Below are 27259 nucleotides of genomic sequence, written 5' to 3' on the forward strand. Positions count from 1 at the left end.
TTGATATGCATTTCTTGATGATTAGTGAGGTTGAGAATCTTTTCATGTGTCTGTAGCTTATCTGTATGTTGTCTTTGGAAAAATATCAATCCAGTTCTTCTGCCCGTTCTTTAACCACATTGTTCATTATATTATTATTATTATTATTATTATTATTATTATTATTATTATTAATTATTATTATTTTGTTGTTGTTGCATCAATGAGTTTTTTATATAGTTTGGATATTAACCCTTTCTTGAATACATCATTTACAAACATCTTCTACAACTCAGTAGTTTGATTTTTTGTTTTATTAATGATGTTCTTCACTGTGCAAAGTGTTTTTATTTTGGTGTGCTTCCCAAAGTTTGCTTTTGCTTTTGTTTCCCTTGCCTTAGGAGACATACCTGCAAATACGTTGCTATAGTCAATGCCAAATAATTTACTGCTTCTACTCTCTTCTAGGATTTTCATGGTTTCAGGTCTCACATTTAGATCTTTAATCTATTTTAAGTTTATTTTTGTGTGTAGTGTAAGGAAGTGGTCCAGTTTCATTATTTTGCATGTAGCTGTTGAGTTTTTCTAACATCATTTATGCAAGAGACTGTATATTCTTGCTTCCTTTGTTGTAGATTAATTGACCATATAATCATAGGTTGGTTAATTTCTGGACTCTCTTCTGTTTCATTGATCTACTGGTTTATTTTGAGGGCAGTGCCATACTATTCTGATTACTACAGTTTTGTAGTATATCTTGAAATCTAGGATTTTGATACCTTTCACTTTGTTCTCCTTTCTAAAGATTGATTGGCTATTCAAGGACTTTTGTAGTTTCATACAAAGCTTACTGTTATTCTTTACAGTTTTGTGGAAAACTCTGTTGGTATTTTGACACAGACTGTGTTGAATCTGTGGCTTGCTTTGGGTAATATGGACATTTTAACAATAGTATTTCACCCCATGAGAATGAAATATCTTTCCATTTGTTTGTGTTGTCTTCAATTTATTTTATCAATGTTTTATTGTTTTAGAGTACTGGTCTTTTGCCTATTCAGTTAAGTTTATTCCCCTAGTTTTTTTGTTTGTTCGTTTTTGTTTTTATTTTTGTTTTTGATTTACTGTGAAATTTTAAATAGAACTACTTTCTTAATTTCTCTTTCTCCTACTTTATTATTAGTGTATAGAAGCAATACTGATTTCTGGGTATTCATTTTGTATCCTGTATCCTACAAATTTCCTGAATTCGTTTATTTCCATGATTTTTGGAGGAGTCTTTTTTATTTTTTTATGTGTATTATCATGTCACCTGCAAATAGTGACTTTTAACTTCTTCTTACCAATATGGGTGCCTCTTTTTTCTTTGTCTTATATCATTGCTGTGGCTGGGACCTCCAGTGCTTTGTAGAATAAAAGTAGCATGGGTGAATATCCTTGTCTTGTTCTTGATCTTAGAGGAAAATTCAGTTTTTCACCATTGAGTATGTTAGGTCTGCTTTTGTCTCATATTGACTTTACTATGTTGAGGTATGTTCCCTTTACACCCACTTTTCTGAGGGCTTTTCTCATAGGTGAATGCTGAAGTTTGTCAAATTCCTTTTATGCATCTGTGAGATTATCATATGGTTTTTATCCTTGGTTTTGTTGATGTGGTGTATCATATTGGTTGATGTGTGAATATCAAACCATTGTCACATCTCCAGAATAAATCTGTCTTCAATGTGCTGAGTTATTCTTAAATCTAGTCTTGAATGAGGCTTGCTAATATTTTCTTAAGGCTTCTTGCCCATATGTTCATCAAGATTATTAGTCTTTGGTTTTCTGTTTCTTTTATTTTTTTAATGGTATCTTTGGTTTTGGCATTAGGGTAGTACTGACCTATTATTACCAGTTTTTCGAATACCAATTCAATTTCATTGCTACTAATCAGTCTGTTCAGATTTTCTATTTCTCATTGCTTCAGTTTTAGAAGCATGTATGTTTCAAGGTCATTTTGGCTAATATAGGTATTGCTACTCTGGCTTTTATTCACTTCCATTTCTATGGTAACTATTTTCCCTGCTTTCATTTTCAGTCTATGTCTTTAGGGGTGAGCTGATTCATTCGGAGGTATCACATATATGGGTATTGCATTTTTAACTGTTTTAATTGGAACTTTTAGGCTATTTACATTTAAAATAATTATTGATAAGTTTGTACTTATTGCCATTTTGCTTTTCTTTTCTTGCTTGCTTGCTTGGTTTCCTTTCTTTTTTTTTTTCTTTCTTTCTGTCTTTATTTTATTTTTTTTCTTTTGTAGTTCTCTGTTTCTTTCTTGGTGAGTTTCTGTAGTGTTATGTTTGGCTTTCTTTCTCTTTTTTTTCTGTGAATCTACTTTCTGGGTTTTTATATAAGGTTCTTATATAATATCCTAACTATATACCAGTTAGTATCAATTTGATTGTAGCTTAAGTTCAAACACATTTTAAAAACTTACTCCTTTTTTCTCCCTCTTACACGTTTCATATATATATATATATATATATATATATATATATATATATATATATATATATATATAGTCATATTTTATGGATTTTATTGACAATTTTCTCACGTCCAATTATGACCATTTATTTTTCACTTAATGAAATCTCTATAATATTTCTTGTAGGGCTGGTTTAATGGTGATAAACTCTTTTATCTTTTGTTTCCTCAGAAACTACCTCAAGGGACTATGGACTCTGGGAAACAAACTGAGGATTTCAGAGGGGAGTGGGGTTGGGGTTCGGGCTAGCCTGGCGATGGATATTAAGGAGGGCACATATTGCATTGTGCACTGTGTGTTATACACAATGAATCATGGAACACTACATCAAAAACTAATGATGTACTGTACGGTGACTAACATGACATAAACAAATTTAAAGAAAAGAAAGAAATTATCTCACTTTCAATCCTAAATGATAGCCTTGCCAGGTAGAATATTGTCACATATGGTTATTTTCCTTTCAGCATTTTGGATACATCATACCACTTCTTTCTGGCTTGCATAATTTCTGCTGAAAAGTCAGGTAGTGACATTATATGGTCATAACTTACCCTCATTTAAAAGTAAAAAGAGAAAAAAATATGTATATATATATATGTATATACATATATATACACACATATATGTGTCTGTGTGTGTGTTTACATATATATATGTGTGTGTGTGTTTGTGTGTGTGTGCATATATATATATATATTTAAAATATTATACATAAGAACTATTTTCTTTTTGCAGTCCAGCTTCTGTGTTTTCGAATTACCCTGTCTCCCAGATCACTGATACATTGTTATATTTTCAACAATTTACTGCTGATTCCCTCTACTGTATTTCTTAAAATTTTTATTTATTTCTTTTAGAGAGCTAGAGAGAGTGAAGGAGACGGGAGGACATATAGAGGGAGAAAAAGAAGGAGAGGATCTTTAACAGACTGCCCACTGAGCATGGAGCCTGACACTGGGCCTTGAGCTCATGATCCTGATATCATGACCTAAGCTGAAACAAAGATTTGGACCTTTAACCAACTGAGTCACCCAGGAACCCCTCCTCTAGTGTATTTTTTATTTTATTTATTGTATTTTTCAAGTTTGATTTATTCCTTTTTTTTTATATTTGCTATTTCTTTATTGAAACTATCACTTCTCTCCAACTCAGTAAGCATCTTGACCATCATTACTTTAAATTCTTTATCAGGCATATTGCTTATCTCCATTTCATTTAATTATTTTTCTGAGGATTTGTCTTGTTCATTTTTTTCCTTTAAATTCAATCAGCCAACATACAGCACATCATTATGTTCAGATGTAGAGTTCAGTAATTAATCAATTGCATATAACACCCAGTGCTCATCACATCACATGTTCTCCTTAATGCCCATCACCCAGTGACCCCATCCTCCCACCCACCTCCCCTCCAGCAACTTCACTTTGTTTCCTTTGGTTAAGAGTGTCTCATAATTTGTCTCCCTCTGATTTCTTCTATTCAGTTTTCCCTCCCTTCTGCTATGATTGTCTCTTCTGTCCTCTTTCTTTTTGAGCATAGTCTTATGTCTCCTCATCTTGTTTGACTGTCTGTAAGATTTTTATGGGAAAAACTACTTCTCCAAACTTAAAGGAGTAGTCTTGTCCCAAGTAATGAATCATAGAACTTTACATTAAAAACTTGGGATGTACTGTAAGGTGACTAACATAATATAATAAAAGATTTTTTATTAAAAAAAAAGGAGTGGTCTTGTGTATTGTCTTCCCCTATTTATATGCTGTGTGCTTGGTGCCATTTACTAGATGGCTGGAGCTATGGATGGTGTGGCCTGGGTGTCCTGGGGATTTCCATTCAGTGAATGTCATATCAGGAAATCTAAATCTATCTAGGACACAAGAAATCTAAATCTATCTAGGACACAATGGTATATCTCAGTGTTCTATGTTTTGAAGACCAGGCAGGACATACAAAACTGAAGTGGGTGCAAGCCATGGGTGCTCTATGCAGGGTGCACCCTGGTTGGGTCACTGGAGTTGAGGTGGTATGCGGTTTGGGAGGTGAATGAGCTCTCTGTGCATAGGGTGCCCTGGCAGGATGGCTGGGATGCAAGCTGGGGGACTCAGGGCTCTACGTACAGAGGATATCTTGACAGAAAAGCTGAAAGTGAAGTGCTTATGAGTGGATGTTCCAGGACTCTCCACACATAGGATTCCCTGAAGGGGTGGCTGGGGCTTAGGTGGGGTTCAGTCCAGGATGTCTTGGGGCAAGCTATGCAAGGGTTCCCTGGAAGGGCAGCTAAAACTACCATAAGCATGGGTTGATGTGGACCCTGAGCTACCTGTGAAAAACATGTTCTGACAGGAAAGATGAAGCTGAATTGCATTCAAACCAGGGGTCCCAAGGTGCTCAGCACAAGGGATGCCATGGTCATCGCTGTTCTAGTGGAGCCCAAGTGATTAAGTCATGTGTGTTCCAAGGGACTTCATGTAGTGGGAGTAACAGTGAAGTGGCTGAAACTGATGTAAGCCTGGGATAGGGGTTTCCAGGGTACTGCATGCAGAAATCAACCAGGCAGTTTGGCTGGATCTTAAGCAGACATCAGCTGAGAGTTTCCAGACCACTGTACATTGGGAATGCCCCCTTCAGTGAGCTGACAAGTTCTAGAGCACTGCAATGGAGGGTGCCCTATCAAGCTATTGTGTGGGTCTGAAGTGATCTGCAGTGCTTTGCACTTGCATTACCTTGGTGTAAAGCCCTGGGTGTAGTGAATGCTAATCAGATGTGTCCCAGGGTATATCACTGTGTGGCTACCTTGGTGGGACAGCTGGGGCTGGTGTAGGCTATGAGCCCTGTGCTCACTGAGGCAACAAGCCAATTAGTGCACCTGGACTAGTCTGTGGTTTCAAGGTGGAGGGGGTGCATAGACTGTGTCTATCAGTCCATCCCCTAGCATCTCCCCCAGCAATTTGTTGGTTCTTGGGTTGTTTTATATGCTAGCTGCTCCTTAAAACCATTGATTTTATAAGAAAAAATTAAAAAGATAAAAGAGGAGGACCTGGGTAAAGCAGTTAGATGAGCATTGGACTTTTGTTTTTGGCTTGGGTTATGAAGTCAGGGCTGTGAGATCAGCTCTTTTCAGGCTACTCTCTCAATGCAGAGTTGGCATCAGATTCTCTCTCTCGCCTCTCTCTGCTGCATACTCTCTGTAAAATAAATCAATAAATCTTGGGAAAAAGAGGGAATAGAAAGAAAAAAGATAGGAAAAGGGACAAAAAAGATAGGAAAAGAAAGAAAAAGAAAAGAAAGGGAAAAAAGAAAAAAATATTTTTCTGCATGCCATAGTGTGACCAGGTCTGGTGTTGGCTTGTGGACTCAGCACCCACTGAAGTAGTAGGTGCCTCTGACAAAAACATTCCCAAAGCCCCTCTGCCCTCCCTTTTAAGCATGTGTTTTTTTGTGTGTGCTCTAGCATGACTGGGACTGGTATGAGTTTGTGGACCTGTGGCTTGCTGAGGCAGGATATAGCCAGTGGACCATGCCTGGTCTGTGCCTTTAAGGTGGAAAGAAAACATAAACTTGTCATCCTTTAATCTCTGTGTCCCACAGAGCATTATCACAGCTACTCTGCCATTTGTCAGTGTTCTAGTTTTGTTTCTTTTATATGCTAGTCTGTGCTCTTTTAAACTGCAGCTTTTTATTTTTTTTCCTGTGTCCAAGGCAAAAAGACTCTATTCTTAGTCCATCTGCACCATGTCTTCCTTACAACATTCACTGCCTTGAGGGTAATGCTTCCTTTTATAATCCTGTGTCCATCTCTCTTGGTTGTTCTCTTTTGCCATTCTCTCTGTCTTGTGTTGTGGGACCCCCACCACACAACTATGATTAAGCCATCCCACTCTTATGTATATATCAAAGAGAAAATGAAAGCATGTTTACATGCAAATTTGTATAACACAAAGTTCACTTCAGATTTACTTGTTATTATCTAAGTTTGGCTATAATGGATACAAATTTTTTGAAGGGGGAAGTGATCTCAGTATTATGATGGCATGTCTCTTCCCTTTTTTCTCCCCTTTGATTAACAAATAATCAGCATCTATAACCAAAACAAAACAAAACAAAACAAAACAAATCTTTGAGCAGTGTATTGGGATCCCTGAAAGATTTGTGCACCTGATCCTGGGTGGACTGGACGGCAGAGGATAGAGGATGCTGTGGAGCAAGAAGAGTGGTAGCAAAGTTGGAGGCAGAAGTGGTAGTGACAGAAAAAGTGGTGCCAGTTCCAGCAGTGGGACAGCAAGATCTTTCTGGCAGAGCAAATGGAGGGTAAAGGCTGTGAGCAAGACTCTGCCCAGCCACCTGCAGTTGGAGGGACATGTTGCTCTTTCTTTGAAGAGAGACTGCAATGTCTGAGGAAAGGGAAATAGGAAAAGAAATCGGAAGGGTAATGTCTCTTGCTATTTGCCCTGAAATTCTGGACCTTGGACTTCTGGGACCCACACCACTAATCAGGAATCCCACAAGTGGGGTGTTAGTTGTACACCTTCCCACACTGTGCCACAAACTCCCCTTTACTTTTCTGCCAGATTTTTTAACTTAATTTTTAAAAATAAGAAAAATTAACATACAGTGTTACACTAGTTTCAGATGTACAAAAGAGTGTGTTATTCTGTCTCTCTCTCTCTCTCTCTTTTTCTTTCCCTACCAACTTTAAATAATAATAACAATAACGATAATAACAATAACAACAACAACAACAATAATATTTTCCCAACTTCAGTAGTACGTCATCTCCAAGAGGAGAAATAAATACTGTGTAGCACCTTGTGGAAGGCTCACAATTCCTTTCCTGTGCCTTTAATCAAAGTAAACAAAGCCTTGCCTAAATAATAAAGACATTGGCTATTTTAAATGGAAAAACAGATGAACTTTTTACCAAAGACCACAAGAATCCATGGTAATATATCACACACAAAAAATGAGTTTTCCAGCAACTGAACTCAAAGTTATAGAGTATTGCAATCTAAATGATAAATTCAAAATGGCTATTATGAAAAAGTTCCACCAGCTACATGAAAACTCAGGAAGACACTATGATGACCTCAGGAATAAAATTAATAAACAGAAGGAATACTTTTCCAAAGAGATTGAAACTCTAGAGCTGCAAAACTCAATAAATAAAATGAAAAATGCCATAGAAAGCATTGGAAATAGAGCAGAGCAGATGGAAGAGAGAATGAGTGAGCTAGAAGATCCAAATGTAGAAGGGATTCAGGTGAAAAAGGAGACAAAACTAAGATTCTTTCTAACTGAAGTAATTTGACAAGAGCTATCAGACTCCATTAGAAAAAGAGAACATAAAAATCATGGATATTCCAGGAAAAGAAGAAAGGGAGAAGAGTGCAGAGAGTTTGTTTACAGAAACAATAGTTGAGAACTTCCCAATTTGTGGGATGAACTGAACATGCAGTCCAAGGAGCTAATAAAATACCCTATTACCTCAAAGCAAAAATGCCTCTAAGATTAAACATATTACAACTGTCAAAAGCTAAAGACAAAGAATTTTAAAGAGAGTCAGAGGAAAAAAAAAAACAAAACAGTAATTTAAAAGGAATCTCAGAGGGAAGGGATGTGGGGAATGGGAAAAATGAGAAATGTGGATTGGGAGATACAGGTTTCCAGGTATGGAATAAATAAATCATGGGAATGAAAGGCACAGCATAAGGAATATAGTCAATCATATACTATCATAGTCAATGATAACATTGTTTGGTGATAAATGATAGCTGCACTTGTGGTTAGCATAGCTTAACATACAGAGATGCTGAATCACTATGTTATATACCTGAAACTAATGTAACATTGTGAGCCAACTCTACTCAATATAAAACAAACAACAACAACAACAACAAAAACAAAAGATAACTTGTGACATTAAAATATAAAAGGGGAATAAAACAGGATGAGACCTGTATAAACAAGTAAACATAAATTGCTCTCAGCAGAAAAAAATATAAAACTATTTTATCTATAAAAATGATTTGTAAACTTAATGGTAACCACAGAGCAAATATCTAGACTGGATGCAAAACTTAAAAAAAAATAGGTGAAACTGAGTAAATTGCCATGGAAAACCAATCAGCTTACAAAGATAGAGCAAGAAAAAGAAAAAAAGGGAACCAAAAAATGAACAGAAGACATAAGATAAAATAGTAGTAGTAACAGTTGTAGTACATATTAATGATTGTGCAAATTGTAAATTTATTAAACTCTCTAACTACAAAGCACAGAATGTCTGAGTAAAAGAAAAAAAATCCATCTATATGCTGCCCACAGGTGACATATCTCAGCTACAAAGACAAACATAGTCTCAAAGTAAAAAGATGGAAGATGACATTTCAAGCAAGCAGAATAGAAAAAAAAAATGTATGAAGAGTGCAAAAGAAGAGTATAGCAGGGATAGCTGTACAAAATAAACTTCAAGTAAAAAACAGCAACAAAAGACAAGGATCATTATATAATGATAAAGTGGTCAGTTTAGAGAGGAAGGTTTATAGCAATTAATGCATATATTTAAAAAATTAGCTCTTAAAAAAAAACTAACTTTACACGTCAAGTAACTTGAAAAGCAAGAATATATTAAGCCCAAAGTTAGAAGAAAGAAGGAAATAATAAATGTCAGAGCAGAAATAATTGAAATAGAGATACAGAAACAATGGAAAGCATCAATGAGAATGAGAGCTGGTTCTTCAAAAAGTTGAGCTAGACTAGGAAAAAATGAGAAAACTCGAATAAAATTAGAAGTGAAAGTGGAGACATTATAACTAACTTTTTAGAAATAGATATAATCATAAGAGATTATCATGAACAATTCTTTGCCAGCAAAGTACAAAACCTGGAATACATAAATACATTTCTAGAAATATACAATCTACCAAAACTGAATCAGGAAGAAATAAAAAATCTGGACCATTAAGGAGTAAAGTTTTTTGGTTTTTTTGGTTATTTTGACAGGAAGTAGAAGTTATGGGTGCACATGAATAAATAGAGAGCAGTGCAGAGTTTGTTATGAGTGCAGAGCTCACCATTTTTCCAGAGGGCCATAAATACTGGGATGTATTTGACTTCACAGCCATGTGGGATGAGCTCCCTTTCAGCAAATATGTCTTCAAGTTTGTCTGCATTAAACTTGGTAAAGCCCCACTTCTTGGAAATGTGGATCTTCTGGCAGCCAGGGAATTTGAATGTGCCCCTGTGTAGGGCTCAATCACATGCACCTTGTTCTGCAGCTTCCTACAAACGGACATCATGACATGGTTAATATGGACACTGGTCACTGTGCCCTGGAGCTTTCTAAAGGCAACCCACATATTTGTCTGTAGTCTGTCAGTCCCAGCAAGGGACAACGTCTTGTTGATACAGATGACATGGAAGGGGTGGAGATGCATTGGATGTGAAGACATCTTTGCCATAGCTTTTCACCATGTACTTGGTAACACAAATACGACAGCCTCCAGGATTTCAGAGGAGACCTGCTCATATTCATCTGACACCTTGTGACCGCACAGTGGGAACACATCCACTTCTGCCTTCTTCCACCCCAGGTCAAAGATGCAGATCTTGGCATCGATGATGACTCTGAAGAAGCAGTACTTTGGATATGGCTTGTTCTCACTATACTGGTAACACCAGGCAAGGTGGCGACCAATGGCCACACCAGGATCTTCAGTGATGCACCATGGAAAGAGCTAGAGATTTAATCAGTAATCAACTCAGGAAATTCCATGGGCAGATGAGTTCATGGGATAATTCCATCAAACATTTAAAGTAGAATTAGTACCATTACATCTCAAAATCTTCCAAAATACCAAGAAGGACTCATTATAGGAAGCCAACATTACTTTGATATCAAAATCAGATAAAGATATCACAAGAAAAAGAAAACTGCAAACCAACATACCTGAGGAATACTAGTAAACCAAAATCAAGAACACATTAAAGTATTATACTCCATGACCAAGTGCCAATTATCCCTAGGATATAAGGATGATGCAATATATATCTTTCAATAAATGTAATAAATTGCATCAATATAATGAAAGATAAAAATCACATGTACATCTCAGTAGATCCAGAAAAAGTATTTCACACAGTACATAATTCTTTTGTGTAAAATCTCTTAGCAGATTGGATATAGCACAAACATAGCTGAACATAAAAAAAGACCATATACAACAGATCACACCTAACATTATACTCAATGGATAAATTTGAAAACATTTCTTGTAAGACTAGGGACAGGACAAGGATGCCCACTTACGGTGCTCCTGTTCAATTTAGTACTGAGCCGTCCTAACTAGAGCAGTTTTGTAAGAAAGAAAAGTATTCAAGTTAGAAAGGGAAAAGTAAAATTGTTGTTATTTTCTGATGATATGGTCTAATATAGATAAAAATTGAAGGATTAATAAAAAAATGGAATTCTTTAAAGATTTCAGTTGAGTGCTAGGATACAATATTAACATAAAAATCAATTGCATTCATTTACACTAATGATGAAGCGTCTCTCAAAAACAATCTATCCCATTCATGATAGCCTCAAAAACAATAAGAAACATAGGAATAAATTTAATCAGGGAAGTGAGTTATATACAGAATGAAAACTAGAGTACTTTGCTAAAAGAACTGAAGAAGAAACAAGCAAATGGAAAGACATCCCATGTTCACATATCATGATAAACATTGTTAAAATGGCCATAATACACAAAGCCATATAAGGATTCAGCACAATCTCCATCAAAATAACCAATGATGTTCTTCACAGAAATAGAAGAAACAATTATAAAACTTATGTGGAACCACAAAAGTAATCAAAGAAATCCTGAAGAAAAAAAGAACAAAACCATATCATACTTCCTGATTTCAAAGTATGCTACAAATGCATAGTAATAAAAACAGCATGGTATTGACACAAAAATAGACACATTGACTAATAGAACAGAAGAGACATCACAGAATTAAGTCCCAGGATATACAGTTAAGTAATATGTGGAGGGAGGGGACAGGGGAGCATGAAAGCACGGATATCCAATTAGGAAGGATAGTCTCTATAATAAGTGGTGCTGGGGAAACTGGAAAAACACATTCAGAACCAAAAATTTGAACCCTTAATTCACACCATTCACAACAATTAACTGAAAGCGGATCAAAGACTGAAACATAGGACCTCATAGCCATAAAACTAGAAGAAAATGCAAGGAAGATGGTCCTTGACATTAGTGTTGGCAATGAGTTTTTGGACATGATGTCAAAAGTATACACAAAAGAAAAATTCAGAAAGAGAAACTACATCAAACTCAATAGCTTGTGCACACAATGGAATAAATTCCGAAATGAACAGAAAACCTATACAATTGGAAATTTTTTTGCAAGGTATCCAATAAATTAAGGGTTAATATCCAAAACATATAAGGAATTCAGTCAACTTAAAAACAACAAAAAACAATTTTTCCATTTATTATTTATTTTATTTGTTTTTATGTTTAAAGACTTTATTTAATTAATTAATTATTTATTTATTTATCAGAGAGAGAGAGAGAGAGGGAGACAGAGAGCACAAGCAGGGGAACAGCAGGCAGAAGGAGAAGCAGGCTCCCCACTGAGCAAGGAGCTTAATGCGGGACTTCATCCCTGGACCCCAGGATTAAGACCTGAGCCAAAGGATGACGCTTAACTGACTGATCCACCCAGGCATCCCTACTGATTTTATTTTTATTATATGTTGTTTATTAAGATTAACAACTTTATCTTCCAATAATATGTATACTATTCTGGTTTTCTATCCCTTTATTGCTTATTTAGACAACTATGGTAGTATTGTCTTCCAAAGTTTAAGACCCCTGGAATTAAATTTTTACATATCTAATTTAATTTGAGTATAGTTGTTACACAATGTTACATTAGTTTCAGGTATACAACATAGTGATTTGATAACTCTATATGCTATGCTATGCTCACAAGTGTACTTACTATATGTTACCATAAAATGCTATTACAATACCATTGACTCTATTCCCTATGTTGTAGCTTTTATGTCTGTAAGTTATTCATTCCATAACTGGAAGCCTGTACTTCCCTCTCCCCTTCCCCCACTCTTTCTTATCCCTCAACCCCTCCTCTCTGGCAATCATCAGTTTTGTTTCTCTGTATTTATAGGTCTTATATTTCCTTTGCTTGTTTATTTGTTCATATTTTTTTGAATTTAACAAACATATTTAAAAATGAATAGAACTAAATAACAGCAATGTCCATCCACAATAGCCAAATTGTGGAAGGAGCTGAGATGTCCTTCAACAGATGAGTGGATGAAGAGGTGGTTCATATATTCAATGGAATATTATTCAGCCATTAGAAAGGATGAATACCTATCTTTGCATCGACATGGATGGACTGGAGGGTATTATGCTAAGTGAAATAAATCAACCAGAGAAAAACAATTATCATCATAGGGTTTCACTCATATGTGGAACACAAGAGATAGTGCAGAGGACCATGGGGGAAGGGAGGGAAAACTGAATGGGAAGTAATCAGAGAGGGAGATGAACCATGAGAGACTGTGGACTCTGGGAAACAGACAGACAGTTACAGAAGTAGGGACTTGAGGGGATGGGGTTGTGATGAGCACTGCGTGTTATATGCAACTAATGAGTTGTTGAACACTACATCAAAAACTAATGATGTACTATATATGTTGTCTAACTGAATATAATTTAAAAATGAAGTAGAAAATAATGACAACATAGAGACAGAACACAAAAGGGATTCTGGTGATGCCTGGGTGGCTCAGTTGGTTACACATCTGACTCTTGGTTTTGGCTCAGGTCCTGATCTCAGTGTGCTGAGATGGAACCCCACAACAGGCTCTGCACATAGCACAGAATCTGCTTGTCCCTCTCCCGCTTCCCTCTACCCTTCCCCCTGCTCGGGCTTTTCCTCTCTCTCTCTAAAGTAAATAAATAAATCTTTTTTTTAAAGGAGAAAAAAACCTAAATAGACATTTTTCTAAAGGAGACAGGAAAATGGTCAACACAGAAAAAATAGTCAACATTACTAATCAGGGAAATGCCAATTAAAAACACAATGAGATATCTCCCAACACCTGTTAGAATGGCTATCAAGGAGACAGGAGACAACAGATGCTGGTGAAAAAGGTAAAATGAACCAATATACATTGTTGGTGGGAATGCAAATTGCTCCAACCACTATGAAAAATAATATGAAGGGTCCTCAAAAAATTAACAATAGACGTGCCATGAAATCCAGATATTCCACTTCTGGGTATATACAAAGAAAACTAAAACAGATTTCAAAGAGACATATACATTCCCATGTTTATCACAGAATTATTCACCATAGCGAGGCTATAGGAACAATCCAAATGACCATCAATGGATGAATGAATAAAACAGTTAGTTAGTCATGACAAAGGGGCATATTCTTCCATTTCCAGGAACATGGATGCACCTTGAACATATTATGCTGAGATCAGTCAAAGACAAGTAGAGTATTATGTCATTTGTATGTGGAATCTAAAAAACTAAAATTTATTAAAAAAAAAGAGTAAAGTGGTAGTACCAGTGGATATGTGTGTGAATGTGGGGAGGCTGGGGGTGATAAGATTGTTGGTGTTTAAGTATACAAATTTGTAATAAGTACTAAATAATTAACAGATCTAATTAATAGTATAATGAATATAGACACTAATATCTTACTAAATTATGTAATATAATTATTACTACTTCACGAATCACAATACAGCATATGTGTATCAATGTAACATGTTGTATATCTTACACACTATTATATCTCAAATTTATTAAAAATTTTTAATATATCTACAAATTGAGTATTATCCGGCAGTAAAAAATCAGCTACTTCCCTTTCAGCATTCATTTTCAATATTGTATTGGAAGTTTTTGATAATTCAGTAAACCCAGAAAAGGAAATAAAATATATATTTACTAGGAAGGAAGAAGTAAAACTCCTTTTGTTCACAGATTGCATCATCATCCATGTAGTAAATCTAAATGAATCAACAAAAAAAGTTGAAACTAGTAAGTGATTATTCAAGATTGCTGGATACAAAGTGATTATACAAGATCAATTGCTTTCCTATATACTAACTATAAACAAGTAGAACTTGGAATTAAAAACAATACCGTTTTATTTTATTTTTTAAACAATACCATTTTAATTAGTATCTCCCAAAATGAATACTTAGGTATAAATCAAATACAATATGTACAGGATCTATATAAGGAAAAGAACAAAAGTCTGATGAAAAAATGAAAATAAAGGATGTCTCAGTGACACAGTTGAGTAAATGTCCAACTCTTGGTTTCAGTTTAGGTTGTGATCTCATGGTCATTGGATTGAGCCCTGTGCAGTCTTTGCCCTCAGGGCAGGGTCTCCTTGACAAAGTCTTCTCTGTCCCTTTCCTTCTGCCTTCCCCACTCATGCTCTCTCCCTCTCTCTCTCTGTAAAATAAATAAATCTTTGAAAATAAAAAAATTAAATAAATGGGAAGATATTTCATGTTCATGGATAGAAAGACTAAATACTATCAAGATGTCAGGTTTTCCCCACTTAGTCTTTATTTTTTTTATTTTTTTAATTATTATTATATTTTTTATTATATTATGTTAGTCACCATACAGTACATCCCTGGTTTTTGATGTAAAGTTCCATGATTCATTAGTTGCGTATAACACCCAGTGCACCATGCAATACATGCCCTCTTTACTACCCATCACCAGCCTATCCCATACCCCCACCCCCTTCCCCTCTGAAGCCCTCCATTTGTTTCTCAATGCCCATAGTCTTTCATGCTTCATTCCCCCTTCTGATTACTCCCCCTTTCTTTATCCCTTTCTTCTACTGATTTTCCTAGTTCTTATGTTCCAAGAATGAGAGAAACCATATAATAATTGTCTTTATCTGCTTGACTTATTTCACTTAGCATTATCTCCTCCAGTGCTATCCATGGTGCAGCAAATGTTGAGAAATCATTCTTTTTGATGGCTGAGTAATATTCCATTGTATATATGGACCATATCTTCTTAATCCAGTCATCTGTTGAAGGACATCTTGGCTCCTTCCACGATTTTGTTATTGTGGACAATGCTGCTATGAACATTGGGGTTCATATGGCCCTTCTCTTCACTACGTCTGTATCTTTGGGGTAAATACCCAGTAGTGCAATGGCTGGGTCATAGGGTAGCTCAATTTTTAACTTTTTTTTCTTTAGATTTCACAAGTCAAAAATAGTCCCAGCCAGATATTTATATATCTTGTATATATTTTACATATAGAGGCAATGTCATTCTAATGTTCTGTATAGCCAATACCATATTGAAAGAAAGAAAAAACAAACAAACAAAACCAGTCACCTGAGTTGTAGACTTACTATAAAGCTGCGGTAATCAAGACTGTGGCATTAGCTAAAGAGTAGACAAATAGGTCAATGGAATAGAATAGGGAACCTAGAAAGAGACCCCTATGTGTATTTTTACCTAATCTTTGACAAAGGAGCAAAGGCAGTACAATGAAGCAAACATAATTTCTTAAAAACAGATGAGGGTGAAACAACTAGACATCCACATGCAAAAAACAAAACAAAACAAAAACGAATCTTGCATAGACTTTGTACTCTTCATAAAAATTAACTCAAATATGGGTGGTAGCAATAAATCTAAAATACAAAACTGTAAAAAAAAAAAAAAACAGAAGATGACAAAGGAGAAAACCTCTATAGCATTGGGTACAACAATGACATTTTAGACACAACACCAAAGGCACAATTCATTAAAGAAATAGATGATAGGTGGATAGATAGATAGATAGAGAGATAGAGAGATAGATAGATAGATAGATAGATAGATAGATAGATAGATAGATAGATGATAAGCTGGACTTCAATAAAATGAAAACATCTGCTCTGCAAAAGACATTAAAAATTAGAATACAAGTCACAGAGTGACAGGAAATACTTGCAAAATACATGAAGGACAGCCTGTACCATGATTTGTATTGCCTATTACCTAGTGTACAAGTGGGCAAGAATCCTGGGACCCTGAAATGTGGTGCTTTATTCCACTGCTTGCACAAAGGCACTTTGGCTTCTGAATAGTTGCTGAATTTTAGTTGTTAAAATAGGGAACAAAAAGGGGACACATTATGTTGCCATGATGCTGACATTACTGGAAAACAACCATTGATTTAGTGAATTTTGTGAAGTTATTTTGTATCACTGACAATCATAAAAATATATTTTACATATAGTTACCCTGTTGTAAATTACAATATTTGTAGGATATCTTAACCTCAGTTTATCAAACTCAGAGAGCCTTGGATTCTGCCTTCTATCACCATAAATGATAAATTATTATTATTGCCTCATATATATGAGCATGTGTGAGTGTGTGTTGTTTGGGAACTTCACCCCATTATTATGTTTGCTCTCAGAAGAAAAAAAAAACTCATTAAAAGTTGAAGTCCCAGCAATGATTCCCCAGAAGATTTCCTAGAAGTGGAAGGCATGGACAATAGAACAATTTATTTAATTTCAGAGTCTTTGGCTGTTAGCTACGTTCATATACCCCATGGAGTTATTGTCTAGATTATGGAAAGATGATGTCAATAGCCAGAAACTATCCTATAGGCAGTACATTGCAACACAAAGGAAACTCACCTCATACATATAAAGATAGAGATTTAATAGTCTTAGAGTAAGAAGTATTGACAAAGGTTATGCAGGTGGTTCCAAAATATATTTGTGGCACATTGGTTTAAAGAAACAGAAGTCACTACATCAAAAACTAAGGATGTACTGTATGGTGACTAACATAACATAAAAAAATTATTATTAAAAAAATAAACAGAAGAAAATGCTTTGGAAATTCAGTGTTTTAGTGTTTTAGGTATTAATAGGATACTTGATTTTCTAAGAACTTATTACAATTTTATGCACAGAGGGGCTCCTGGGTGGCTCATTCCTTAAGCATCTGCCTTCAGCTCAGGGCATGATCCCGGTGTTCTGGGATCCAGCCCCACATCAGGCTCCTCCTCTGGGAGCCTGCTTCTTCCTCTCCCACTCCCCTGCTTGTGTTCCCTCTCTCTCTGGCTGTCTCTTTCTTCATCAAATAAATAAAATAAAATCTTAAAAAAATTTTATGCACAGAAAAGTGTCCTGTAACCCCCGCAATAGCAGATAAGAAATATTTTTATTTTTCTCATTTTAAATTATGTGTGCAGAAAATGAGGTTTAACTGACTCTCAATTGTGGTATCAGAGCTCTAATCCTGAACTGTTCTATTTTTTTTTTAATGATCACACTTGCCACATAAATAGAAAATGAAAGACATGATATCTGGAGTAAAGAAAAGTAGATACTGTATGAAATGAAGGATTTTCCATTTAAAAATAGTAAACTAGGGGGCGCCTGGGTGGCACAGCGGTTAAGCGTCTGCCTTCGGCTCAGGGCGTGATCCCGGTGTTATGGGATCGAGCCCCACATCAGGCTCCTCCGCTATGAGCCTGCTTCTTCCTCTCCCACTCCCCCTGCTTGTGTTCCCTCTCTCACTGGCTGTCTCTATCTCTGTCGAATAAATAAATAAAATCTTAAAAAAAAAACAAAAAAAGAAAAGTCATTTAAAAAAAATAAAATAAATAAAAATAGTAAACTAAGTAAAACCATCAGTTGAATATAATTTTATTTTTTTAATTTTTTACTTTGCATACATAATGCATTTTATAGTTTAATATCAACTGGTCAAAATACCATCATAAAATATAACATTTGGAGAATAAAAATAATTTTTGGGTCACCTTGGTGGCTCAGTTGGTTAATCTTCTGGCTCTTGGTTTCTGCTCCCGTCATGATCTCAGGATCATGAAATCATGCTCCTTCTGCTCAGCACAAAGTCTGCTTAAGATTCTCTTTTTCTCTCTCTGCCCCTCCCTGACCACTTGCATGATTAAATAAATAAATAAATAAATAAATAAATAAATAAATAAATAATAAAATCTTAAAACAAAATAAAAGAAACAAACAAAAAAACACTGTCCCCAAATTTATGTTGGCAATCTGACATATAAAATCATATTTTAATGTACGATTAGGTAAAACATGACACTTATTTCAATAAATAAAGATTACACAGGAACTTGACATTAAGAGAAGAAAAAAAAATGCTAGGATGCATAAGTAATTGACTATTGGTTTTGGCTCAGGTCATGATCTCAGAATACCGAGATAGAGCCCCTCATTGGGGTCCATGCTTAATTCAGTGTCTAATTAAGACTCTCTTTCTCTGCCCCTCCCACCACTCTCATGCTCTTCCTCTTTCTCTAAATTAAATAAATGAATCATTTTAAAAATATTAAGACCTGCTCTGTTCATTAAATTAAAAAAATGTGTATATGACTTGAGGACAGTGTAGAGTTAGTTCCACCAAGATACAATGAACTATTTTCACTGAGTTTTATTTTTCTTCTCACTCTACAACTCCATTTAGTTTCTCTTTTTCACAAGTACACTTAGTGAATTTTCCTCATTCTTCATGACTCAGCATAAGTAACCATTACAAGGAAGGCTTTCTGTTGGCCCTTCAGTTTACTAGGGCTTTATTCCCCTGTGCTGCAGTTAGAAGTCAGTGAGTACTGTCTAATGAGTAAGATTATGAGATTTCTACAGATAGTCAATGTTCTATGCATGGTCTAAATAAATTATGTAACGGCTGTCAAAAAAACATGTGAGAAAATAAAATACAACTTACAATAAAAGAGCTGAAATTTAAAGTCTTGGATCAAAGGAAGTAGAATTTACAGCAAGATAAGGTTTTCAAGAAAGAATTGATGTATAAAGTGACAATTGACCTGAGCTTTGCAGTATTCATATCAAATACATTTCTGAGAAAGGAATGACTTGAGAAATCGCACAAGTTTGAGGGGATGTAGTAACATATTCAAAACACTAGAACTGGACAAATGTACCAGGAATTATCAGCCTACAGATGAAGAATTGAATCATAAATTCTAATTTCTTAGACTAGAAAAGGGTAAATAAATATTATGCTATGAACTGTGGTTAATAAAGAAAAAAGTGTACAAATATCATAAGGTAATGAACTATAAAATATAGATTCTATGTGAAATTATGGAATTGAAAAACCTACCTTGAAATTTCAATTGCACTTTCCTCATAAGTTATACTTACTTGTTGTTTAATAAATAATGTATATGTAACAATATTTAATAAAAATATAATCTGCTAACATTAGTCATTAAAAGGAGGGTCACAAAGAGTGTCCAGTAATGAATAATATTGTATATTTGCAATAATTATGACATAATTGTGGCTAATTAAGTTGCTAATGCCAGTTTTTAAAGAGTATATTAAAGTACAAAATTCTGTCTCCTGGCATCTCAAGATAGTATCATTTCACTTTGGGACACTGACAGTCTTTCTAAGACTCTCTTCAAGGCTCCATTCAGTTCCTTGTTCCTCAGACTGTAGACTAATGGGTTCAAAGCAGGATTGATGACAGCATAGACTAAAGAGATTAATTTATCACCCTCAGATGAATATAGAGATTTGGGCCTCATGTACATGAACATACCTGTCCCATAAGAAATGGTCACCACAGTTAGGTGAGAACTACAGACAGAGAAAGCCTTTTTCCTACCCTCTGCTGAGTGCATCCTCATCACAGCAACCAGTATGCGAAGGTAAGGGAGAGTAATAAGGACGAAGGGGAGCAAGACGGTACCAGATGCACCTATCACCATCATTGTCTCCTGTAGGGATGTGTCAGCACAGAACATATGAAGAACAGGTGCTTCACAAAAAATATGGTCAACAATGTAAGGGCTACATAAGGGAAGCATGGTGAAGTAGAGGGGCACCACTGAGACAAAGAAGCTGATGGTCCATGCCCCCACAGCAAGCTGCACACACACAGACCAGTTCATGATAAGCAGGTATCGTAGAGGGTAACAGATGGCCACATAACGGTCCAGAGACATGATTGCCAATATAATGCACTCAACTGTTCCCATTAAGAGGGATACGTAGGTCTGGGCAAGGCAGAGCTCATAAGAGATACCTTTCTTAGAAGCAAGTAAGTTGAAGAGCATCTTGGGGACCAGAGCTGTGGTGTAAAATACGTTGAGAAAAGCCAAGTGGTAGAGGAAAAAATACATGGGTGTCTGGAGGCAGGAATCAATTACCACCATGATGATGACAGCTGTGTTTCCAAAGAGATTGACCAGGTAGACCCCAGAGAAGAGGAAGAAGAGGGGAATCTCAGCCTGGGTGTGATTGGAAAATCCAACAAGGACCAACTCAGTGATGGTGCTTAAATTTTCCTGAGCCATGTTGAGTGTCAGTATTAAACTGATAATGTGAGCAGAAGAAATGTCCTTTGAGAACAACTATAGTGAAATCACAAAGACACACTAATTCTTTAACATCATCAAGACCTATTCCAGTGTGTGCACTCAAATAACCTAGGGCCTAAATTATCTCTCCTTACATCCATGCTCAAGTTTGAAAAATACTTTCATATGTTAGAACAAAACAAAAATATTCATTAACACAAAAACACAAACATGCACACACAGATACAAATGCACACATACACATTATGGATAAAGTTTTTCTTATTCCTGTACAGATTTGCTTACATGTACAAAGCAAGTTTTTAGAAGAACTAATTTTTTTTATGTTAACATTGCTTGTTTGGAGTACAAAAGATTATTATACAACATTTCAGAATTTTCAGAGATGATTGTAAAAATATGAAACAGCCATTTAAAAATATCTTAAATGAAGTCAGAGGACTTTAGTGAGTTTGTCAAATTCGCTAAAGTGGCAGAGATGGTTATAGGGTTTAGATAACTCTGGTAACTTGAGTGTAATCCCCACATGCTTGTCACAGTTCATGTTTCCAATGCAGAGATGAGAGGCTCCTGTAGATGTACACAACCTTTCACTTACAGGAATATGTTGTGGATGCTTCAGGGTTTAGAGAAAAATGAAGGCACACATTAATACAGACTCACTTGTGATTCAATATTCAACATCACGAAATAAATATTATATGCCTTTGGTATGAGGAATAAATGAAATCTCCATCTTATTTTAATTTTTACCATCTACATTGCTAATCTTTCTGCTTTAAGTAATGCACTACCTAGTCTGTTCCAAATAATACCTACAAATTTTATATATATATATATATATATAGTTTTATATATATAGTTTTATATATATATATATAATTTTATATATATAAAATTATCTACCACAGTGTTTGTTATTTATTTATTTATTTATTTATTTATTTATTATGTTATTTTAGTCACCATACAGTGCATCATTAATTTTTGATGTAATGTTCAATGATTGTTTGCTTACAAATATTTTTAAAAACATATCCGTTGTATTCCCATTTCAAGATATGTAAGTTTAGACCATTTTGTTGTTCCAGAACACATTCAATATCCACTGTATAACTCTTTGGTTCCTCCAAATTGTATGACATTAATTATGGAAAGGTTATAACATGATTAATAATAACAGCAGACTAAGGTAACTGAAATACTTTGAATCCATTTTATCTACAATAAAATAAGAATCATACTAATTATACAATAGTAAAGACACAGTTATTCTAAATTTGCTGACATTGCTATACATTTATTTGGATTAATAATTTACACAATAAACATATAATGTGAGTTTTATTTTTATTTCCATTGTACAGTGGAAAACTGTGCTACAATGACTATACTCTCTTGTGAATTATCCCAAATTTGTTATTGATGAAACTAGGGGCCAAAACAAGAGAAGGTGAGTTTTATTCACATTCTTTATTCCCTAGGTTTCCTGATTATCAGAAACTCAACTGATCATTGAGGAAGACATCAAAATAATTATGTAATCAGTGTTTTCTTTTGTGCCATATATTTCCTTAAATATATGCCTTGCAGCCATTCAGTAACTAATACAGGTAGTAAAATTTCTAGAAATGGCAATATCATATAGCTTTTAATCCAGAAACACATCTAAGTGTCTCTTCTCAGGGACAACTAATAAATAATACTGATACTATAACTAACAATAAATCTCACCCTTAAGAAAGGTAGAAAACTCAAAATGACTTGTTTAGTTACCATTGGGAGATTGCAGTCTTTCCTGACTGTTTATAAAAGATACTTCTCAAAGATGATGACAACTTGAGTTTTCAGATAGAAGGGATTAAAAAAAATGGGAATCTGGTTCTTATTCGAATTCACTCATATTTTATTATTCATGAATACCTTGATGTCTTGATTCTGCCCATCTCTGAAAAAACCTCACTGATGAAAGAGCCAGCCCTTCAAGCCACCACATTCAAGCCAGGGATGAAACACTGCTCATAATGGGCAAGGGGAGCCTCCACAGATGATTGCCCTACAGGACAGAGCAGCCAAAACACAAGAGCAGAACACATGCCTGATCGAGAATATAAAGCAACGAGCATAAGGATATTCAGTGGCTTCAAAAGGATAGAGGACATCAGTGAGACCCTTACGACAGAGATAAAAGAGATAGAAAAGAATGAATCAGAGATGAAGAGTATAATAAATAAGATTGTAAACAGAGTTAATTCAATTTACCCAGACGGGAAGAAGCAGAGAAATCAATTAGTAACCTAAAAGGTAATGTAATGGAAAGTAATACAACTGAGCAAAAGAGGAAATACGCAACTCGAGAATAGATTTAGTGTACTCAGTGACATCATCACACACACAAAAAATCATATTATAAGAGTGTCAGAAGAAGAACAGAGAGAAAATGGGCATAAATTTTCTTTGAAGAAATAGTAGCAGAAAACATTCCTAGCAGGAAACAGACATCTAGTTCCAGGAAGCACAGAAAACTCCATTACAATCAACAAAAGCAGGCCAACACAAAGACATATTGTACTTAAATTTGCAAAATATAGGGATAAAGAAAACGTCCTAAAAAACAGCAAAACAAACGAAGTCCCTAAAATACAAAAGTAGAAGCATAAAGTTAACTGCAGATTTCTCTATGGAAATTTGGCAAGCCAGAAGAAAGTGGCATGATATATTCAAAGTGCTGAATGGGCAAAATCTGTAGCCAAGAATACTCTGTCCAGCAAAGTTATCATTCAGAATTGAAGGAGAGATAATTAGTTTCCCAGGCAAACAAAAACTAAAGGAGTTTGTGACCACTAAACCAGCCCTGGGGATTCTTTGAGTGCAAAGGACAGACCAAAAGTGACATAGACAAGAAAGGATCAGAAAAAAAATCTGCACAAGCAGTAAATACACAACTACAAACAAATAGTTTGAATGTAAACAGACTGCTCCAATCAACAGATGTAAGGTGTTAGAAAGGAAAAGATTAAAAAAAAAAAAGAAGAAGAAGACCCATCTATATGCTGCCTACAAGAGACTCATTTTCTACATAAAGACATCAGCAGCTTGAAAATGAGGGGATGAAGAGATTTTTTTTCATACAAATTGATATCAAAAGAAATCCTGAGTAGCAATACTTACATCACACAAACTATACATTAAAACAAAGACTGTAGCAAGAGATTCAGAAAGGTATCATACCACAATGAAGGGACAATCCAACAAGAAGATCTAACAATTGTAAATATTTATGCAACCAACATGGGAACACCCAAATTTATAAAACAATTAATAATAAACATGAAGGAACTCATTGTCAATAATACAAAATACCAGGGGTTCTTAACAGCCCAATTAAATCAATGGACAGATCATTTGAAGAGAATGTCAACAAGGAAACAATGACTTGGAATGGCACACTGGATTGGATGGGGTTAACAGATATATTCAGAACATTTCATCTTAAAGTAGCAAAATACACATTCTTTTCAAGTGCACATGGGACATTCTCCAAAATAGATCAGATATTAGGTGACAAATCAGAACTCAAGTAATACAAAAAGATTCAGATCATACCATGCATATTTTCTGACCACAATTCTATGAAATATGAAGTAAAAAAAAATTGGAAATTCCACAAATAAATGGAGGTTAAACAATATGCTATTAAGCAATGAATAGGTCTATCAGGAAAATAAGAAATTTAAAAATACATGGGAATAAATAAAAATGAAAACACAATGGTCCAAAATCATTGAAATGCAGTACAAGGGGTCCTAAAAAGGAACTGTATAGAAATACAGGCCTACCTTAAGAATCAAGGAAAAACTCAAATAAACAAAACATTACACCTAAAAGAACAAGAAGAAGAACAACAAATGAAGCCTAAAGCCAGAGGAATGGAGGGTTTAATAAAGTTTAGAGCAGAAATAAATAACATAAGTACTAAATAACATGAGAAAAGATCAATGAAACCAGGGGGGTGGTTCTTTGGGAAAAAAATAATAAAAGTGTTAAACCCCTAGCCAGAATTGTCAAAAACAAAAGGAAAGGACCCAAGTAAAATTAGAATTTATAGAGGAGAAAAAAGAACCAATGCCTCAGAAATACAAGCAATTATAAGATAATATTATGAGAAACTAACTGCTAAAAAATTGGACAGCCTGGAAAAATGTATAAATTACTAGAAACATATAAACTACAGAAACTAAAATAGGTAGGAGTAGAAAACATGAATAGACTGATAACCAGGAAAGAAATTAAATACGTAATCAAAAGTCTCCAAACAAACAGAAGTCCAGGGCCAGATGGCTTCAAGGTAAATTTAATCAACCATTTAAAGAAGAGTTAATAACTATGCTTCTCACCTATTCCAAAAAAACAGAGAAGGAAGGAAAATTTCCAAATTCATTCTATGTGGCCAGCATTCCCCTGATACAAACAGCAGATAAAGACTCGAACTTAAAAAAAAAAAAAATGAAAACCCAATATCCCTGATCAATATGGATGCCAAAATGTTCAATAAAATGCTCGCAAACGTGTATCACATTGGTTGATCTGCAAGTATTGAACCACCTCTGCAGTCCAGGAGTCAATCCCACTTGATCATGGTGAAAAAAAAAAAAAAAAAAATATATATATATATATATATATATATATATATATATATATATATAATATTTTCTTATTTACTTTAAAGAGAGAGAGAACAAGAGAGCATGAGTGTTGGAGGGGCAGAGAGAAATGGAGAGAGAATATCATGCAGACCCCCTACCAAATCTGGAGCCTGATCTGGGCTCAATCCTAGGACCCTGAGATCACGACCTGACCTGAAATCAAGAGCCTGATGTTTAACCTACTGAACTACCAAGGTGCCCCACTGAACAGTTCTTTTAATATACGGTTGGATTCAGTTTGCCAGTGTCTTATTGAGAATTTCTGCACACATGTTCATCAGGGTTATTGGCCTGTGATTCTCCTTTTTCGTGGGGTCTTTGTTTTGGAATCAAGGTAATATTGACCCCGTAGAATGAGTTTGGAAGTTTTCCTTCCATTTTTAAATTTTGGAAAAGTTTGAGAACGGGTATTAACTCTTCTTTAAATGTCTGATAGAATTTCCTTGTGTGGCCGTCTGACCCTAGGTTTTGTTAGTTTGGAGAGTTTGTGTTTTAAAATCTAATTTGTCTTATACAAGTACGGCAACTCTGGCTTTCTTTTGCCGTCCATTAACATAATAGATCGTTCTCCATTCCCTCACTTTCAATCTCTACATGACTTTAGGTCTAAAATGAGTCTCTTGTAGGCAGCATATAGGGGGATCTTTTCTTATTGATTTATTCATTTTATTGCCCTATGTCTTTTGATTGTAGCATTTATTCCATTTACATTCATGGTGTAGATATACATTTAGTGCCATTGTGTTACCTCTAAATTTGGTGCTTCTGGTGATGTTTTAGGTTTCTTTCTAGCCTTTGTTATTTTCGGTTTCCCCCCCCTCAAAATGTCCTCTTTAATATTTCTTGCAGGGTTGGATTAGTGGTCAAGAACTCCTTTTTTTTTTTTTTTTCTGTCTTGGAAAGTCTTTGTCTCTCCTTTTATACTAAATGGAAACCATGCTGGAAAAAGTACCCTTAGCTGTATTTTTTTTTTCCCATTCAGTGCTTTGAATATATCATGCCACTCTATTCTGGCCTGCTGAATTTCTGTCGCATGTCTACTGTGAGCCATATTTGTCTTCTGTGTAGTATGAGGACTTTTTTTCCCCTTGCTGCTTTCAGGATTCTTTCCTTGACTGTGTATTTTGTGAATTTGACTATGATTTATCATGATGATGGTCAGCTTTTGTGTTTAATGGGAATTATCTGTGCTTAGTGGATTCTGATTTCTTTTTCCTTCTCCAGATTAGGGAAGTTTTCCACAGATGGACTTTCAGCTCCTTTTTTCTTTCTCTTCCTCTGGGACTCCTATGGGTGTGAATGTTATTATGCTTTCAGGAGTATGCTGAGTTCCCTAATTCTACATTCATAATCTGATACCTATCTTTCCCTCTTTCTTTTTGAGTTTCGTTATTTTCCATATTATTACCTTTTTTTTTCTTAAAGGGCATTTTAATTTTAAGTTTTTTTAATGTTTTTTTATTATATTATGTTAGTCACCATACAGTACATCCCTGGTTTCTGATGCAAGGTTCGATGATTCATTAGTTGCATATAACACCCAGTGCACCATGCAATATGTGCCCTCCTTACTACCCATCACCAGCCTATCCCATTCCCCCAGCCCCCC

At 35.1% G+C, this 27259-nt stretch overlaps 1 protein-coding gene and 1 pseudogene across 1 annotated transcript; both read right to left on the bottom strand.

The window, feature by feature from the left end:
* Nucleotides 1–9554: 9554 nt before the first annotated feature.
* On the bottom strand, nt 9555–9858 carry LOC148110171 (large ribosomal subunit protein uL16-like; annotated as a pseudogene).
* A 108-nt stretch (nt 9859–9966) lies between these two features.
* LOC123780161 (olfactory receptor 2A12-like) lies at nt 9967–20920 on the bottom strand. Its single transcript, XM_087862466.1, has 3 exons — nt 20004–20920; nt 16830–16905; nt 9967–10236 (listed from the first exon to the last, which is right to left on the bottom strand). Exons 1-3 carry the CDS (start codon nt 20918–20920, stop codon nt 9967–9969), a joined length of 1263 nt encoding a protein of 420 aa, XP_087718592.1.
* Between the last annotated feature and the right edge of the window lie 6339 nt (nt 20921–27259).

Source organism: Ursus americanus, chromosome 5, assembly GCF_024610735.1.
Source record: "Ursus americanus isolate L20-20 chromosome 5, mUrsAme1.1.p, whole genome shotgun sequence".
In the NCBI taxonomy this organism is placed as follows: domain Eukaryota; kingdom Metazoa; phylum Chordata; class Mammalia; order Carnivora; family Ursidae; genus Ursus; species Ursus americanus.